Source organism: Podarcis raffonei, chromosome 2 (assembly GCF_027172205.1).
Source record: "Podarcis raffonei isolate rPodRaf1 chromosome 2, rPodRaf1.pri, whole genome shotgun sequence".
Taxonomy (NCBI): Eukaryota; Metazoa; Chordata; class Lepidosauria; order Squamata; family Lacertidae; genus Podarcis; species Podarcis raffonei.
This window is the reverse complement of record NC_070603.1, coordinates 4,735,677-4,753,194: the sequence shown is the minus strand read 5'-3', so window position 1 is coordinate 4,753,194 and position 17,518 is coordinate 4,735,677. Positions and strand designations below refer to the sequence as shown.

Sequence of the window (17,518 nt, the reverse complement as noted above, 5' to 3'; positions counted from 1 at the left end):
CCAATCGAGATCAAATTAATACATTTTAATTAAAGTGGCTCCCCACATGATGGTTTGGGTGCATTCCCAATCTTACATCACTGCGTTCTTAATTAATGTCAGTTAGATTTCATTTATAATAATAATCCCTTAGTCCATAGCTACATAATTAATGATTTCCATTCATGATGTTACAATATATAAATTTATAAAGCTTCAAGTGAGGAACTCAAACTATTTCCTTTATTCTGCCCTGCGTGTGAAAACTGTTCTATCCATGGAGATTCCTTCTGTCCATTTATGGAGAGCTGTTGCTTTCTCCCATCATGGCTTGAGGCAGAACTAAATCTTGAAGCTTCTCAGAGGTCTTATCTCTCCGTCCCTTGCTTCTGTCTCGGAACAGGCAACAGTCTGCTAGAAACCATTCTGTCTCTCTAGTAAAACATGTCACAGATTTTCGCCATTTCCCCCTCAGCCTAGGAAAAGGTGGGCAGTTTTCAAATGCGCTGAAGATTTAATACTCCTTTCCAACTCCCAGAATCTCTGCAACGTTCTTATCACAGCCCCCAAATTCTTTTCCTTCCAGTGAGAGATTTATGGCCCAATCAAACTTTATCTTAGATTATATTCTGTAAATAACACACACAAATCTCAGTCTCTTTTTCCTTGTCTGTTGTTTTTAAACGGAGGATAATTACTCTGTCCTTCCAGCACAATCATACTTGAGCTTTCCCTCACCCTCCTTTCTTCATTTCAGATCACACACAGTTTCCATTTTTGCTTGTTAATATCAATGTTACGCCAACGTCCCTTCTTCACTTGTAAATAGCTTTTTATCTTATATTCCAGAGAGGGTTGCTAAATCTTAAAAGAAGCTTAGAGTAAACAAACCATGGGCTTCCCTCTCTCCAACCAACTCTCACACTGAAGAAAATCTTATCTCAGTTCAAACCTTTGATCCATGTAGCTGGTATATTCCGAAGTATGTTGTTGCAGCTGTTTCCCTTCATGTGCCAGTACTTTAAACCAATTAAAGATCCAATTAAACAGAGAACCTCTGCTTCTTAAGGGCTGCATAGGAGGGTTTTCGCCAGGTGAAGTGCTTTTGCACTCAGCGGCTCCCGGCCTCCCACATTCCATGCCTAACGGAGAGCCAGGTACCAAGACAGACTGTGAGTGAAGCCCATTCCCCCTGTCCTTGGAGGGAATTTGCAAGGATGATTTACCCGTCATCCTTGTTTTTTGTTCGCCGATGATCCCTTGCTGTCATGGAGGCTGTCCCCCATTTTATATTTGTGCATCTGGTTCTTCCGGCCTAAGTGCAGAACCTTACATTTGTCCCTATTGAAATTCATTTTGTTAGCTTGGGCCCAGTCCCCAATCTGTTAAGGTCATTTTGAATTCTGATTCTGTCTTCTGCGGCATTATCTACCCCTCCCAGCTTAGTGTCATCTGCAAATTTGATGAGCATCCCCTCAATTCATTCATCCAAGTCGTTTATAAAGATGCTGAACAACAACAGGCCCAGGACAGAACCCTGTGGCACCCCACTTGTCACTTTTTCCCAGGATGATGAGGAACCATCATCCCCTCTGCCACAACACCGCAGTCCCAGTCCATTGTCTCCTTTCTCTTAGTGGATAGTTAGTACATAGAAACCAAGCCACTCACAAGCATAATACCACAACTAGGGCTTGTCTACTATGCCCCCAGAGTTCACCATGTCTTTGCAGCTGCCTTGGTTCCTATTTAATGTGTGTAGTGCACATGACATTACCCTCAGACAACACCAATCTCATACAACCATAGAACTGTAGAGTTGGAAGGGACTATTTGCCTGTAAATTAAGGGGATGATCCAAGAAACTGGGCGGCGGGGGGGCGGGGCGGACTGGGCTCCAAACCACTGCACTTGGAATCACAGAAGTTGTTTTGGCATTTTGGTGTAGGTGTCTCAATTGTTACTTTCTGCTATTCTCCTTCCTCAAATACTTATTTATTTTCTTGCCATGTACATAACTGCTTCCAGCACATCTGGGTTTTTTCTTTATCAGATTTGCACAAAACCAAAAAACTGCAGAGGCAAATTTCCAACACCCCACTGTGTGCTTTTACACACTTCTTGGTCAGGATTTACCAACAAAAAACAAGGTGTGCACACATGCCCTATCCCTATGCAACTGGCATGTTAGACTCAACATAAAACTGGCATGTTAGAATCAACCAATCAGATGGCAGAGACAAATAAGAAAGGGAAGGCTGAGGCCTACCAGTAAGAGGGAAATACCAAAGTTGCTCCTCATACAATTCAAATCCATGTGGGTGTGGACTACTCTGGTCTAATTCAAATGGAGGACAGATGGATTAGCAGCTACATACAGCTCAAAGGTGGTTTGGCTCTAAGAAGGATGTTATTGATGTGTCCAGCAATGTATCAGGCAGGTGATCAGGAATGTATACGTTGCCACGTATGTCACTATTGCCATTGCAGTTGGAGCAAACACAGCAGAATGCTGTAAGCACCAACCCCCCCCCCCAAAAAAAAACCCCCCTATGGACTCTGTAGAGCGGATATTACAATTGCAACCCCACATGCAGTTTATAGCACAAGAGCAATGACTGAAAAATCTGTAGTAGAGCTGGGATTTGTTTGTTTTTAGGCGTCTTACGGTATGGTCAATTTGTGTCTGAAGCAGCAGGGCTGTTTCAGATTTCAACTGAGAGCTCCTCTGCCAAAATGTTCCTCCGTACAAACACGTACATATCCCTGCACAGTGAAAACCAGCATGTCAAGGGGAAGTTAGAAAACTAGGAATCAGGTGGAAATGTTCTAGTCTATGTGGAGGGATTTGTATATGTGCACAGGATCATTTCAGTATGTGAAACACCAAGATTCTGCCTCTTAGTTCTGTCCCTGCCCCCTGCCAGCTGAAATACTCAAGGTAGGCACCAAGATCTTGCAATATCTTGTACCAAACTGGCCCCATTGTTGCTCCCCTTTTGGTAGGCAGCCAAGCAAAGCACTACTTTCTAAACCAGATTCTGATTGTTCAAGTTAGAACCATTTTTAATTTTTTATTAATTGTTATGCTGTTTTACTGTGAGTTGTAATGATTCTGGGTAATTATTTTGCTTTGTGTGTTTTGTTTGCTGCCTTTAATTTAATTTTATTTTTTAAATAGAAAGGCAAGATACAGACGTTGAAATAAAATTAAAATTAAAGAACCCTCCCACCTGTAGGCTACAATGACATGGCCCAGATGTAAGCTTACTAGCCCTGTGAGAAGTAGGCCATACTTATACTGAAATCTTGTTATTGCAAAAGCACATCCCCATCCCCAGATCTAGGGCAGAGGTTTTCAACCTTTTTGAGTCCATTGATCCCTTGACCAACTACATTCTTTCTGGGGCACCCCTGTGGGGCTCAGGAGCCTAGTTATGTCACCCTTTGCCTTCAGAGCTGGCAGCCCCTCACCTCATTTCAAACACCATCCCTTGTGAGTGTTCCCTCAGCCTCCTTTGCAGTCTGGGCAGCCACAGCTGCTGCCCCTGGTCTCTGAGCTTCCACCCTGCCCCCAAAGAGAGGTGCCTCTTCACACTGCCCCACAAGGGCCTGGGAAGCCCCCCTGGCCAGCCCCAGAGGCACTATTGGCCTGGGGAGCTTGTAGCCAGGGCTGCTGCAACGAACAGCTGTGCAAGACTTTGCAAGAGGGCATCAGAGAAGGGGGAGAAAGGAAGAGGGACAGAGGCCAGTGTTGCCTGTGGCACCCATGACCATCATTCAAAGCACCCCAGGGTGCCACAGCACACTGGTTGAAAACTAATGATCTAGGGTCATTAAATGGGCTCATAGGCTGGTCAAAGGCCCTGCCATTCTGATTACAGAGGTTTTGTTCCCTAGCTAACTCCACACCAGGTTAGGGTCTCTCTCTGTGTAACACGAAGCAATCTGAAGTGTAGGTTTTAGGCAGTTACATCAATGAGTGCACAAAGAATGCCATCAAAGGGACAAAGTGGAAGACTGGCATCTGTTTCAGAGTGGAAGGGTCTTCAAGTGATCCTACCACACAGACAAAGGTCTCTTGGAGAGGTAAGCTCCAGTCCACGCTCAGGATGTTTGTGCAGGGATTTGCAAAGCCTGACTTCTTCAAGTATCTTTACACTGAACCTTGTGTGTATGTGTAGTTCCACCTGCAGACTGGGTACCTCTTGCTGGCTTAGTCACACTCTTACTCTCAGCTCACCCTTAGTTGCCTGCCTGTAAAAAGGGGCTATTAAGCAACCTACCTAAAATGGCTGCTCTGAGGACGAATAAAATAAGGACCAATTAACAGACTCTGGCTGGGCAGGCTATTCCTCATTTTCTTTCTAGCCTCACAGGGTTGTTGCAAAGATAAACAAGATGAGAGTTGTGAAAGTGTTTTGTATATAAAGAGCTGTAGAGAAATGAGTAAGATACCAAAAGTACCATAGCAAAGCAGACCAGAATCCTTTTCCCCACCACACACCTGTCTGAATGCAATATTTTCCCACATCATGACTGTGTCCCACTGGATGCTGATGTAGCCAGGCCAAGCCAGGAAACCAAAATGTTTCCTTCTGGAAACAGAGCTGCCCTTCCAAAGCAAGCAGCAGGCCCTCTCTTTCCTTGGAGGGTTTTAAGCAGAAGTTGGATGGCCATCGGTTATGGATGCTTTAGTTGAGATTCCTGCATTACAAGGGGTTGGACTAGATGACCCTCAGGGTCCCTTCCAACTATGATTCCACTGTAGCTGTTCTGTCAGGGGTGGGGAACTAGTGGCCTTCCAGATGCTGTTGGACTCCTACTCCCATCAGTCCCAGCCAGCATGGCAAGGATGATGGAGGCTCTAGTCCAGCAATGTAAGAACCACCACAGGCTTCCCAACCCAGTCTAGATGCTGTAGGCCAGTTCTCCCGAACCTGATACATGATGGCAGGAGGAGACATGTAGCTATGCTGGTCCATTAGAAAATATTAGGGTCAGAGGAAATGCCACAAAATTGTGAGCTGCTTTCAGGTTCCCCATAATACATTTTCCAGTTATAACAGCACCAGCTGATGTGGTTCCCTGCAAGAGCCACCTCCAGCCTGGATATGTTTGGCACCAGATGGATAAAATCGTTCAGCCAAAACAAAAGGAAAAGAAACACTGATCAACCAGATGAGAATGGCATGTTCCCCCCGCCCCACACTTTCCCTTCCAGCCCATCCATCACAAGAACCCTAAAGTACGAAGCTGGTAATGGAGCTGGGAGCCAGTGAGAAGCCATTGTTTGCAAAACACCGAGCAGCTTCGGCTGCCACCACATCCAAAGGTTGCAGTTTATACAAGATCGCTTGTGTAATCTAGTCCGGAAGGGAGTGCTGCAAGGCAGAAGGAGTACAGATTCTGAGGGCATTGAAGGAAGGGATCCTTATGGAAACGGGCTGCCCAGTGATGGACCACAGTCAAGCACAATGGAGGGGAGTGGTTCCTAGGAAGGAGCTGGCAGTTCCTTCCCTGTCACTGCTCTGAGGGATGACGAAGCAGCCGAGCCCAGGCAGGCAAGCAAGACGGCACCGCATCCTGCTGCCTGCTCCCTGCAGCGGCTTTTGTGCCTTTCTGGCGCTTTGTTCCAGAGGCAGAAGAGAACAGGGTTGCTGCTTCCCAGGGTAAAAAGCAGAAAAACCCAACCGTGGCTAATTTGCACACCTGAATTCCTCTTAAAATAAGCAGATTTTAAACACTCTGGTGTTGAGGCTGGCCTTAAACAAAGCAGGTGGGTGGACAGGATGGGGGAACCATTCAAAATGGTTTGAGCCGGGTTGAAGTGGCCAGGTAGCAACTGCAGCCCAGGAATTGTCAAGAGAAAGAGAAATAAACTATGCTAATTGGGGGAAAGAGGCCCCTGATATTTAAGAAGCTCCATGGAAAATCTCTGCTCAAACACCCGCAGGAATGACTTTGCAGCACAACTGTGCTAAATCAAGAGGCTTCTCCAAAATACCGTCTTGTTCCAAGCCCAGGCATGAGAAGATGCCCTTGGTGCCCAGGTGGAAAATAAACTTGATATCCCAGGGCTTCATTCGCCTGTGCAGTGAGAGAGGAGTCAGGCAGTCCCATTAGCACAGATTAATAACTTTCTCTGCAGCAGAGCGATTGAGAGGCACCCAGAAACCACAGAGAGTTGTACAACAGACTTGGAGTGGGCAAGTGGTTTCTAATTCCCGCATATGCCTTCAACAGCTGGGGTCACCTTGGGGAGGTCCTACACCTACCCTTTTCACTTTATGGACAAGAATCAATGGGGTCAGTTGCTCATGGCTGCACTAGCAGATCAGTCTCTTCAAACATGATGGGTGAGGTAGGTACAGTGGCGTAGCGTGGGTTGTCAGCACCCGGGGCAAGGCAAGTAATTTGCGCCCCCTAACCCGTGGAGACAGGTAGGGCAGAGAGCTGCGAGTGCGAGCGCCCCCCCAGATGTTGCGCCCGGTGCAGCCAGCCCTCCTGCACCCCCCACGCTACGCCACTGGGTAGGTAGCCATCTGTTGGGCCCCCCACAAAATGAACACCCTCCCTTTTGAACACATACCCAAGACTGTGCAACACCTCCCACGTGATACCGAACCACTGATAGATATTTTAAAAACCTCCGTGGCCATGGCTCATCATGGGAGGCTGACATGAACGTCACTAGCCACCCCTCAGGAGAACCAGCTCCCGCTTCCTGCCCTCCTGAAATGGAGGGTGTCTTTAGCAATTGAAAGAAGTGAGCACCGTGATGTCAAAAGCCAAGCGTTGTACCAAGTGATGAACACAGAGACTATGGGGACGGGGCGTTGCCAGTTCTGAGTAAACAACCTACAGGCTCCTCAGCAAGCCACCTGCATCACTTTGAACCCCCTTCCTTATACTGCACTGGTGTATCTTAACATGGTGTAATTCACTGTGGTGGCGGTGGGGGTTGGATTTAAAACAGATGATGGTGGGAATCAAACGAGATTATCTCAACCGGTCAGTTTGCAGCCCTTCAAGAGAATAACCTCAGAGGAGGCAGCATAATTTGTGCAGATTCAGAGGATTTAAGTTTTAAAATTTGGGAACAGAAGATAAATTCATGGGGTACAAAGGGTTTGTGTAGGAGGGGGAAGACATGGTTGTTGCTGCTGTTTTCCTCCCAGCTCCAAGGGATCCCTCCTTTCTTCCGAGTAACCAGACCAACAGCTCAACTAGCCACACCCAGTGGTTTTAAGGCTGCAGCACTAAGGATGGAGCAGTAGCAGCCAAACAATTGAAATAAACTCTAAAGTCACAATCACCAGCACCCATTTTCTAGGCAAATGGATACGCTATTGGTTATTTTACAGGTGGGCTTTGCTGTAATCCGGGAGATTTTGAAGGACATGGACCCACCTTATTGAACAGGCCTGGCTGAGGGCAGTGATGGAGGAGGTGATGCCCCTTCTTTTGAGAAGCATCCCTGCAGCTGCTCCCCCAGCCCCCCCCCAGCATTTGCTTACCCCAATGATGACGGTGTCATCCCCCTGGAAAACTGGGATGAATTTATCTCCCCGTATTATCTCCGACTGGTTCAAGGGCCGGAACCTACAGAGCACTTTGATGCTACATTCATTGACTTCTGTCGTCATGCTGGCTGGGCAATTGGGCTCCCTGTTCGTCCTGGCAGCCTTTGTGGCGAAGAGGTGGAGGAGAAGCAATTCCCCAGGGGAGTCGAGAGGCAGAGAAAGGTGAAGGCGGCGTGCAACCGGGCTTTAGCAGATTGCAGAACGGGAGAGCGAGATCCCTGGATTGTCACCCCACAGCAGCAGAGCAATGGGGCTCTCTCAGCTGGGCTGGTGCGTCCTCCGCGCCTGCGTTACCTTGGGATGCTGCTTGCAGTGCCTGTATCTCCCTCCTTCCTGCTGCAGGCATCGGCAGCATCAGCAGCGAGCAAAGGGATGGGCAGCTGGAGCCAGGATGCTACAGCTTTTAAGGTGGAGCGGGTTCTGATGACTTAAGGTGGAAGCAAACATGCTGGTCTTCGCCCGCGGGTGTGGAACCTTTTTCAGAACAAGGGCTGCATTCCCTTCTGGGAAACCTTCTGAGGGCCACATGCCAAGGGGGGGCGGGACCAGAAGCAAAAGCGGGAGGAGCAACAAATGTAATTTTTTTTGCCTGCATCTCCGCTGACCTCCATCCAGGCAAGCAAGACACATTCCTGAATCCTGCCGGGCAAAAATACTCAGGTTGTGGAGCGGACCCAGGGAGGGCTGTGGCCTGGGGAGAGTCCCCGGGGCCGGATGGAGAAGACCGGAGGGCTGCCTTCTGCTGCTGGGTGTGATGTTCCCCACATTTGCCTTAACCAGTGCCCCCTTCCTCCGGTTTTGAATTGCAGCTGGCAGCAGCTGCTTTGTTCCTTTTGAACCCTGACCTGGTGCAAAGGAGGGCTGGACTCCTGGAGGCAAGGGGCAAGTGCTGATTGGCTTGCTGGGTTTAGAAAAACAGCAACTGCCAAAATTCCCCTTTATACACAGCCCTGGGCTTCTTTGGGAGGCAAAGCAGGGTAAAAATGGGATGAATTAGCAAATAATAAAAGTGAGGACCTGCACCCTTTTCCTAGGCACTCTTTCATTTAATTTAGACTCCATGTCTCAAAAAGCACTCTGCACTGCCCTAATGCCTACTGTGTTGGCACTGGCTATGATTATTCACTGCTGAGAAGGGGGGGGGGGACATTTAGCATGCATTCAGATGCCCTTTCTTTATTATCACTCCATAGTCCATAGGAATAGAGGCAGCTGCTTAGTAACAGATCAGGCTATTTGTTCATTTAGACCACGGGTGTCAAACACAAGGCCCGCGGGCCGAATCCGGCCCGCCAGACCTCGTCATGTGGCCCGTGTAGCGCCGGCCGTTCTACACAGGAAACCTCCACTTTACATGCATTCAGGAAACCTCCACTTGTTTTTATATTGATCGCATGCCGTCCTGTGATGTGACAGATACAACCGGCCCTTTGAGGGTGACCAAACTGCTGATGCGGCCCCCCGATGAATTTGAGTTTGACACCCCTGATTTAGACCAGTGGTGTCTACGTTGCTGGCAGCAGCTTTCCTAAGTCTGTCACAGACAAATATTTCCCCTCATCTTCTACATGACCCTTTTCTAAACTGGAGATGCCAGGGATCGAATCTGAGACCTTCTACATGCAAAGCAGGTGTTTTTCCATTGATTGAGCTCTAGGCCCCTCCTCACATGACCTCAGGCTGAGGCCAGAGTCAGTTCCAGGCATCCTGTTCATCAAGCATTCATCCTGATTTGTTTGCACAAAGTTTGTGGGGACGTTAGATGTCATTGCCTATTTATTGTGCATTCATTCTGTTTGCAGGGAGGATAGACAACATTGCGTCAAACAAATATTATCCCACATTTTCCAGTGCATTTCCCCGTCACTTTTCCTAATCACGGAAAGGTTGATTTTGGAAGGAAGCCAGTTTGTTGTGTAATAGCGCCAAATCAGCTTTAATTGCACATCTTGAATTTGTTGGCGCGATTGAATCCCACTTGACAATAGCAATGGTCTGAAATCACCCCAGGTTAAAATAAATGTCAGTCTGACTGAAGATGTCATCCACCTAAATACTAGATGACATGCATTATACTTGCTCATATGATTTCTCATTTTTCCAAAGCACCCAAACAACCCAAACCAAGACTGCCTCCACAAAAACCGTGGGAGAGGCCACATTCTCTTTTTTTTAAAAAAAAAAAAATTTTTATTAAACAGTTTTTATAATCACACAAACAATACATAACAACAACAAATACATAAACAAACAATAACGAAAAAAAAACAAAAAAAAAACAAGTACCATTTCATATCCTAATTTCTTAAACCTTTCTTCCTCGACTTCCTCATGCCTCCCTTTTCTGTATTCCAAATTCTAATCAATTACTCAGCAAATCTTCCCTTATTTTACTTTGAATTTAAGCTAATCTTCCTTATTCTCCTTGTCTTAACCATTGCTAATAGTAACCATTTACTTTCCAGTCCAACATCATTCTAACTTTCATTAATTTTGTAATATTTCTTTAGATAGTCCTTAAACTTTTTCCATTCTTCTTCCGCCGCTTCTCTTCCCTGGTTTCGGATTCTGCTCGTCATTTCTGCCAGGCCCATATAGTCCATCACCTTCATCTGCCATTCTTCCAGTGTGGGTAGATCCTGTGTCTTCCAGTACTTTGCAATGAGTATTCTAGCTGCTGTTGTAGCGTACATAAAGAAAGTTATATCCGTCTTTAACACCCCTTGGCCGACAATGCCCAAGAGAAAGGCCTCTGGTTTCTTAGTAAAGGTGTATTTAAATACCTTTTTAAGTTCATTATAGATCATTTCCCAGAATGCCTTAATCTTCGGGCACGTCCACCAAAGGTGAAAAAATGTACCTTCCTTTTCTTTACATTTCCAACATTTATTATCAGACAAATGGTAAATCTTTGCAAGCTTGACTGGGGTTATGTACCACCTATAAATCATTTTCATAATATTTTCTCTTAAGGCATTACATGCCGTAAATTTCATCCCGGTGGTCCACAACTTTTCCCAGTCAGCAAACAAAATATTATGACCAATGTCCTGAGCCCATTTAATCATAGTTGACTTAACCGTTTCATCTTGTGTATTCCATTTCAGCAGCAAATTATACATTTTTGACAAATTCTTAGTACTGGATTCTAACAATTCAGTCTCCAATTTTGATTTTTCCACCTGGAAGCCAATTTTACTGTCCAATTTAAACACTTCATTTATTTGGTGATAGTGCAACCAATCTCTCACCTTCTCTTTTAATTTCTCAAAACTCTGCAATCTCAGTTTGTCCCCTTCCTTTTCTAGAATTTCCCAATATCTTGGCCACTTCGACTCCATATTTAACTTTTTAACTGCCTTAGCTTCCATTGGCGACAGCCACCTTGGGGTTTTGTTTTCCAGCAAATCTTTATATCTGACCCAGACATTTAATAGTGCTTTTCTGACAATATGGTTTTTAAAACTTTTATGTGCTTTAACCTTGTCATACCACAAATATGCATGCCACCCAAAAATATTGTTAAAACCTTCCAAATCCAAAATGTCTGTGTTTTCAAGGAGCAGCCAATCTTTTAGCCAGCAGAAAGCTGCCGCTTCATAGTACAGTTTAAAGTCTGGCAGGGCAAACCCCCCTCTTTCCTTTGAATCCGTTAATATCTTAAATTTTATTCTGGGCTTCTTGCCCTGCCAGACAAATTTAGATATATCTTTCTGCCACTTCTTGAAACAATCCATTTTGTCCATTATTTGTAATGCTTGGAACAAGAACAACATTCTTGGCAATACATTCATTTTTATAACTGCAATTCGACCTAACAAGGAAAGCTTCAAATTTGACCAACTCTCCAAATCTTTTTTCACTTCTGTCCAGGTTTTTTCATAATTGTCTTTAAATAGGTTCACATTCTTAGCTGTCATATTTATACCCAGGTATTTCACTTTTTTAACCACGGTCAACCCCGTCTCATTCTGAAACCTTTCTTTTTCAATCTGTGTTAAATTTTTCTCCAATACCTTAGTCTTTAACTTATTCAATTTAAATCCTGCCATTTGACCAAACTCTTGAATTATTTCCAAAACTCTTTTCGTACTAGCTTCTGGCTCTTGTAATGTAAGTACTAGGTCATCTGCAAATGCTCTCAATTTGTATTGTTTAGCTCCGACCTGAATCCCTTTAACCAGCTGGTCCCTCCTGATCATATTAAGCAAAACCTCCAGGACCGATATAAAAAGTAGTGGGGAGATAGGACACCCCTGACGTGTCCCTTTTTCAATCTTGAACTCTTCTGTAACCACATTATTTACAATTAATTTAGCTTTCTGTTCAGAGTATATTGCACCTATACCATTTTCAAACCCTTGGCCTACCCCCATCCCCCGGAGGTTCTTCAACATGAAACTCCAAGATATATTGTCAAAGGCTTTCTCAGCGTCCACAAATATCAAAACAGCCTTGGTATTTATATTCACTTCCAACTTCTCCAAAATGTCAATTATATTCCTTACGTTGTCCGACAAATGCCTTTTCGGGAGAAAGCCCGCTTGGTCCCCATGAATCTCCTCCATCAAAACTCTTTTCAATCTCTTTGCTAAAATATCAGCAAAGATTTTGTAATCCACATTTAGTAACGAGATGGGTTGGTAGTTCTTAAGTTGGGTCTTTTCAGTCTCTGTCTTTGGTATAAGTGTAATATAGGCCTCCCTCCACGTATCGGGTGCCTTCCTCCCCTCCATGATCTCGTTGCAGACTTCCTTCAAAGGTTGTATCAACCCTTCCTTCAAAACCTTGTAGTATTTGGAAGTCAGTCCATCAGGTCCAGGTGATTTGCCCAACGTCATGCTTTGAATGGCATCTTCTATTTCCTGTGCTGATATCTCCTGGTTCAAAATTGTCTTACTTTCCTGCGGAATCTTTTTCAGCCCATTTTTCTCGAGGAATTGTTGTATGTCCATTTCTTTCTGCGGCCCTTGTGTATACAGTTGTCTAAAGTAGCTCTGAAAACAGTTCCTAATTTCCACTGGGTTACATGAGAGGCCACATTCTCATGCCTCTTGCTACCTGAAGGCCAAGATTGCAGCTGGAGAAACAATAAATATATTCTTTTTTGAGATGGGGAAAGCAGAACTGTGTGGTGTACAGATATGGTCACCCCATCTCAGAATGGACAGCACAGAACCAGATAAAATGCAGGAAAAGGCAACTAAACTATTAGGGGACTTAAACGCCTTTCCTACAAGGAAGGAAAAAATGTGAAGGGGTGAGCTGAACATAAGAACATATTGTTGGCTGCTTTTTCAAATTTGTTTATTTGTTTCATTTTATTTTTTGTAAAGTAAATCCTGCTTTGGATTATCTTTTTAAAAGGAAAATTAAACACTAGTGGACTTGGCTACATTCATCAAAAAACAACACTGAATGCATTATAAACCTGCAACATGAGGTGGTGCCAGAGAGCAAACAAATTTTCTATGTTATTTTTACATAGTTTTTTTCTTTTGTTTATTTTCTGACTTATTAATAGTGGGGTTTTTTCTCTTTGTCTAGATCCACCCACTGTCTATCTAAATTAAATATAGCACCCACAAAACAGCTAATTCTGATGGAGTAGAAAGTCTAAGCTTTCTGATTCCCCAGCATAGGATCAGGAAAGATTCCTGTCTGTAACCTAGGAAAGGAATCGGTATAGACCAGGGACCAGGGCCTTGTGAGCTTCCAGTTGCTGTTTGACTGACTCCAGCTCCCATCACCCCTGACCCTTGGGCCATGCTGGCTGGGGATGATGGGAGCTGGATTCTCAACAGCAGGAGCCACAGATTCTGCTTTCCTGGTGTGCACAGTAGTGAGCTATTTGGTCCAATGGCTCTTACTTGGTATATGTTTGTGTTTGGCTTTGCACCCAACCTCTTCAGCCCTCTGCTCAGATGGGTTTTGACCCATGAGATCTATAATTATGGTGGTTCTGAAGGACTCCCCTTTCTCAGAACTACTCATGGGTGTCTGTGGTTATTTTGGGGGAGAGGTAAAGTAAAACACTAAAAGGATGGAGGTGGCTAGTTTCTTGGAGGAAAAGATAAATATCTGTACAGTACATGTCACCTCATATCTCAGGTTCTACCAATGCAAGAAAGGTGGAAATCTGGGGGTTGTGGTTCAGCATACCCCCAATGGATGTTCATGGGACTACTGTTGCCTATTTAATGTGTGCCCATGTCCTATTTGTTTATAACCAATGCTGGCTTCAAATTTTAGGGTGCCCTCAGGCAAGATCTCCTAAGAAGGCCTTCTAAAATGGTGACAGGACAGTTTACAGACTCCGCTTTCCACTTGTGGTGGCAGCAGCACAAGTTTGTTGTGTAAGAGCTCCAGACCAACTTTAGTTGAGGGAGAAATTTGGTTTGCATTTAAAGCTGAGTTTTTCAAATCCACCCTTTCTGAAACAATATGAGAACCAAAGCATAGTCAATTCATGCAGAAAAAGGCACTGGATCAAACACTATGTGCTGGCCTGCAGTTTCTGTGGACTCTTGACATGACTTTTAGAGTTTGATCTTCTGATGACTCATAGTTCTAATATATGTTTAATCCTTCATTGGTATCAGATACATGTATAGAGTGCAGTTGTCCTCTGTCAGGAACACAGGAAACTGCCTTATAATTAGATCACTGATCCATCAAGCTCAGTATTGTAACTACATTGGCTGGCAGAGCCACACCAGAAGTTCAGACAGTCCTACTTTGACATGTTGGAGTTTGAACCTTCTACCACTGAACTACACCCCTTCCCCATACACAATCTGAGATGCATACCCCGCCCCCAATATCTGCCTTCTCTAAGCCTCTGAATAATGCCCCAGCCCAGGAGATATATATCTGGTAAAACCTTTGAATCATCAACATTGCTTACTCTTCCAGGAAACTGGGGGCCAATTGGACAGACGCAGCAAAAACTGCAGAAATCAAATTGAGGCTGATGTGTGGAGGGAAAGCAGCACCAGAAGTGCAGTCACTTCTTGCATCAGGCCCCAAGCAAGACAAGAGTGCAGCAGCTGCACTGACTTGCAAAGTAGATTCCTTTCCTTCCAGATGAGCTGAGCTGAATGAAGCTTTAAAAAGGAGCGGGTGAGGATAAGGGAGGTCAGGCCCATGCCCTGCTTGTCAATTTCCCAGAGGCACCTGTCTGGGCTGCTGCTGGGAAGCAGGAGGCTGGATTAAACGGTCCTTGATCTGAACCAACAAGGCAATTCATAGGATGTGCTCTGTATGTTCTACCACAGTTACGTCAGTAGCAGTTATGTCATTCTCTCCAATACTTAACAGAGGAAAAAAAGGTGCATTGAGAGCCAGTGTGGTGATGGACTAAGATTGGGCAGAACCAGGTTCAGACCCCCACTAAGCTATCAAGTTCCCTGAGCGACCTTGGGCACCATCTCTTAGACTAACCAACCATGCAGAGCTGTTGTGAGAATAATGAGGGGGGAGAGTCCTCAGTATTGTAGAAATATAGTTAAAGAGATGCTACAAGAAAGGGGATGGAGGTCGGAAACAAGGAGGCAATAAAAACAAACAACTCCTAATTCATGATGGGGTTTTTGTTTTTTGCTCTCAAAGTTTTTTTGCCCATGTATTTGATACCAAGATCAAATTTGTGGCCAGCTGTCCAAAATGTTTCTTGAGGATATATTTCTTCCTCTTTATATTCTGTTTTAAATTTAAGACTTTAAAGTATAGTTAAAATAATTAGAGCCTTGCGGGTTCCAGGAGAGATAATATTTTTGTTTACAGCATGATTCCATCAATGTTTACTCAGAAGTGAGTTCCATTGAGTTCAGTGAAGCTTACTTCCAGATAAAGCACGCTCAGTATTTTATGGGACCTGTTGTGAAATATGTAGCTTCAGGCTTTATTTATCTGGCAAGCTCTGGTAATTTGATTTAATTTCAACACACAAACCCCGTATTACTTATATTTTTTAAAAAACAAAATTTTAATGGTTTTTTAAAATACAAATACAATAACCTTTAAACACTTATCCAGCAGTACAGCTCATGGTGTTTGTTTTATCCATTATACAATTACACATTCAACATTCAAACATATTACTTAATGTATTTTATATTTACAAAAAAAATATGCTTGAAAGTATTAGATGCACAGATCTAATAAAAAGTCATAATGAATAATTAACATCAAGAGAAAAAGGTGCAGGTATCATATGTTGTTATAAGCCGCCTTAATAGGATTAGTCTTGCATTATTTCTTGAATATCAGCAAACCAGAAGGACAAAATGAGGAAAGGCATATAAAATGAAGGATGGATGACACATTGTACTCACCAGCCAGTCCTCCTGTCCTGAGGAGGAATACTGAGTAGCAGTTTACCTATCACAAGAATACCATCCCTTATTGCCACACCATACATTTAAGGCAAATGGCTTTCTGCAAAAAAAAAATAAAAAAAAAATCAAATCCTGGGAACCACAGTTTACTACTCACAGAACTACAGTGCCCTTAGAAAACTACAGTTCCCAGGGTTCTTTGGGGAAAGATGTGCTTCAAATGTATGGTGTGGCTGTAACTTCAACTTTCTAAGAGCTCAGTCTTGGTTTCGTTTTTTGAATCAGTGGTGGACAACCTTTTTTGTTGTTGTCTCAGGTGCTTTGTTGGGGCTGCATGTTGATTGTGCGTGCGACTGAAGACAGTAGCAGGTAGAAGCAGAATCAAATTGAATAGGCAATCTCTTTCTTTCTGACATTCCTTCCTTTACCTCTGTACCCAGCAGCCTGGGAGGCACAGATTGTGCTTGCTAGAGACCTGAAGAGTGTAAGCTGTTGACCCTTATTCCCGTATGGTAAATCTGTGCCTCCCAGTAAATCTGCCCTTATTCCCGTATGGGGGACACAAGAGCCCTTATAGAGTCTTTTGCAGGTTCTCCATCGGTCAGAGAAAATAACAGAGGCCAACCAGAGAATATTGAGAAGCAAAGCAGCTAGTAAGCCTGATCTTTATTGAACTGTTGCAACAGGGTGCTCCCCTCACACGCAGGAGGATGGAGGAGGACCCAGAACAAAGGTATGCCCACCCTTATATAGATATTTTAAATTGTCAGCCCTGGAGTCCAAGCCCACCCCCCAGACACATCATACCTACATCACAGAAAGGGCGGTCTACAACAGAAATCTGAGTGCGTTGTTTTTACCTCCTGTCTGGCAGATTACCTCTTAATGCTTACTTGATAGGATACCCTGGGGAGCCTGGCCAGTCTTTTGTAATGATAAATACTTAGTTCCTGAGCCAGGTCACAGGCTCACCCTATTCATACACAGACATACCCTTCAGACAGGATTTGTGAAGGAAAAGACAATGGGGAGGCATTTCCATTTTTCTTCGACCTTGCAGAGAAATCATTTGGTCAGTTCAGGAGTCAAAATGGTTCTAGGGCTTTTTTCCTGTGCTGCTTGAGACATGTGGTTTATATATTTATGTACATGTTTGCTTGGTACATTTATGAACATTTATTATATATATATATATAAAAGACCTTAATTTTTTTATTTCAACCCCATGTGGCCCGAGGGCCACAGTTTGTCCGCCCCTGTGCCAAAGCTGCAGAAGAAGATTAAAGAGCCATTTGCTGTGTTTCCACTTATTGGAGCAATCAATGAATGGAGCCAATATTACTGGCTCCTCTGGCTCTGTTAAAAATTAGGTGCCACCTAGGGTTTTAAGCAATCTTATGTGAAGATAAGATCTACTGAAGTGAAACTCCTACTTTTAAATAGATGCATGTGGATTGGGTCTTAATTCTATATTACATTTTTTTGGTGGTCCAGGCTATATTATGACCTCAATGGATATCACAGCCATATATCTGGAGAAATTTAGGCATGCTTAATTCCTATTGACATAAATGCTACTTATTTACAGATTTAGCTAAATCTCATTATTCTGAT

The 17,518-nt window shown here is 44.0% G+C and overlaps 1 protein-coding gene across 2 annotated transcripts in view; it reads right to left on the bottom strand.

The window, feature by feature from the left end:
* The window catches only part of KIF5A (kinesin family member 5A), a 57,441-nt gene extending 49,432 nt beyond the window's left edge, over window positions 1-8,009 (bottom strand). Inside the window, exon 1 of one of the 2 annotated variants that reach the window (XM_053370769.1) lies at window positions 7,500-8,009. In XM_053370769.1, the coding sequence (XP_053226744.1) occupies window positions 7,500-7,628 (129 nt within the window). In that variant the 5' untranslated portion in view covers window positions 7,629-8,009. The remainder of the gene's footprint in view (window positions 1-7,499) is intronic. The other variant, XM_053370785.1, reaches the window with a different exon arrangement.
* Between the last annotated feature and the right edge of the window lie 9,509 nt (window positions 8,010-17,518).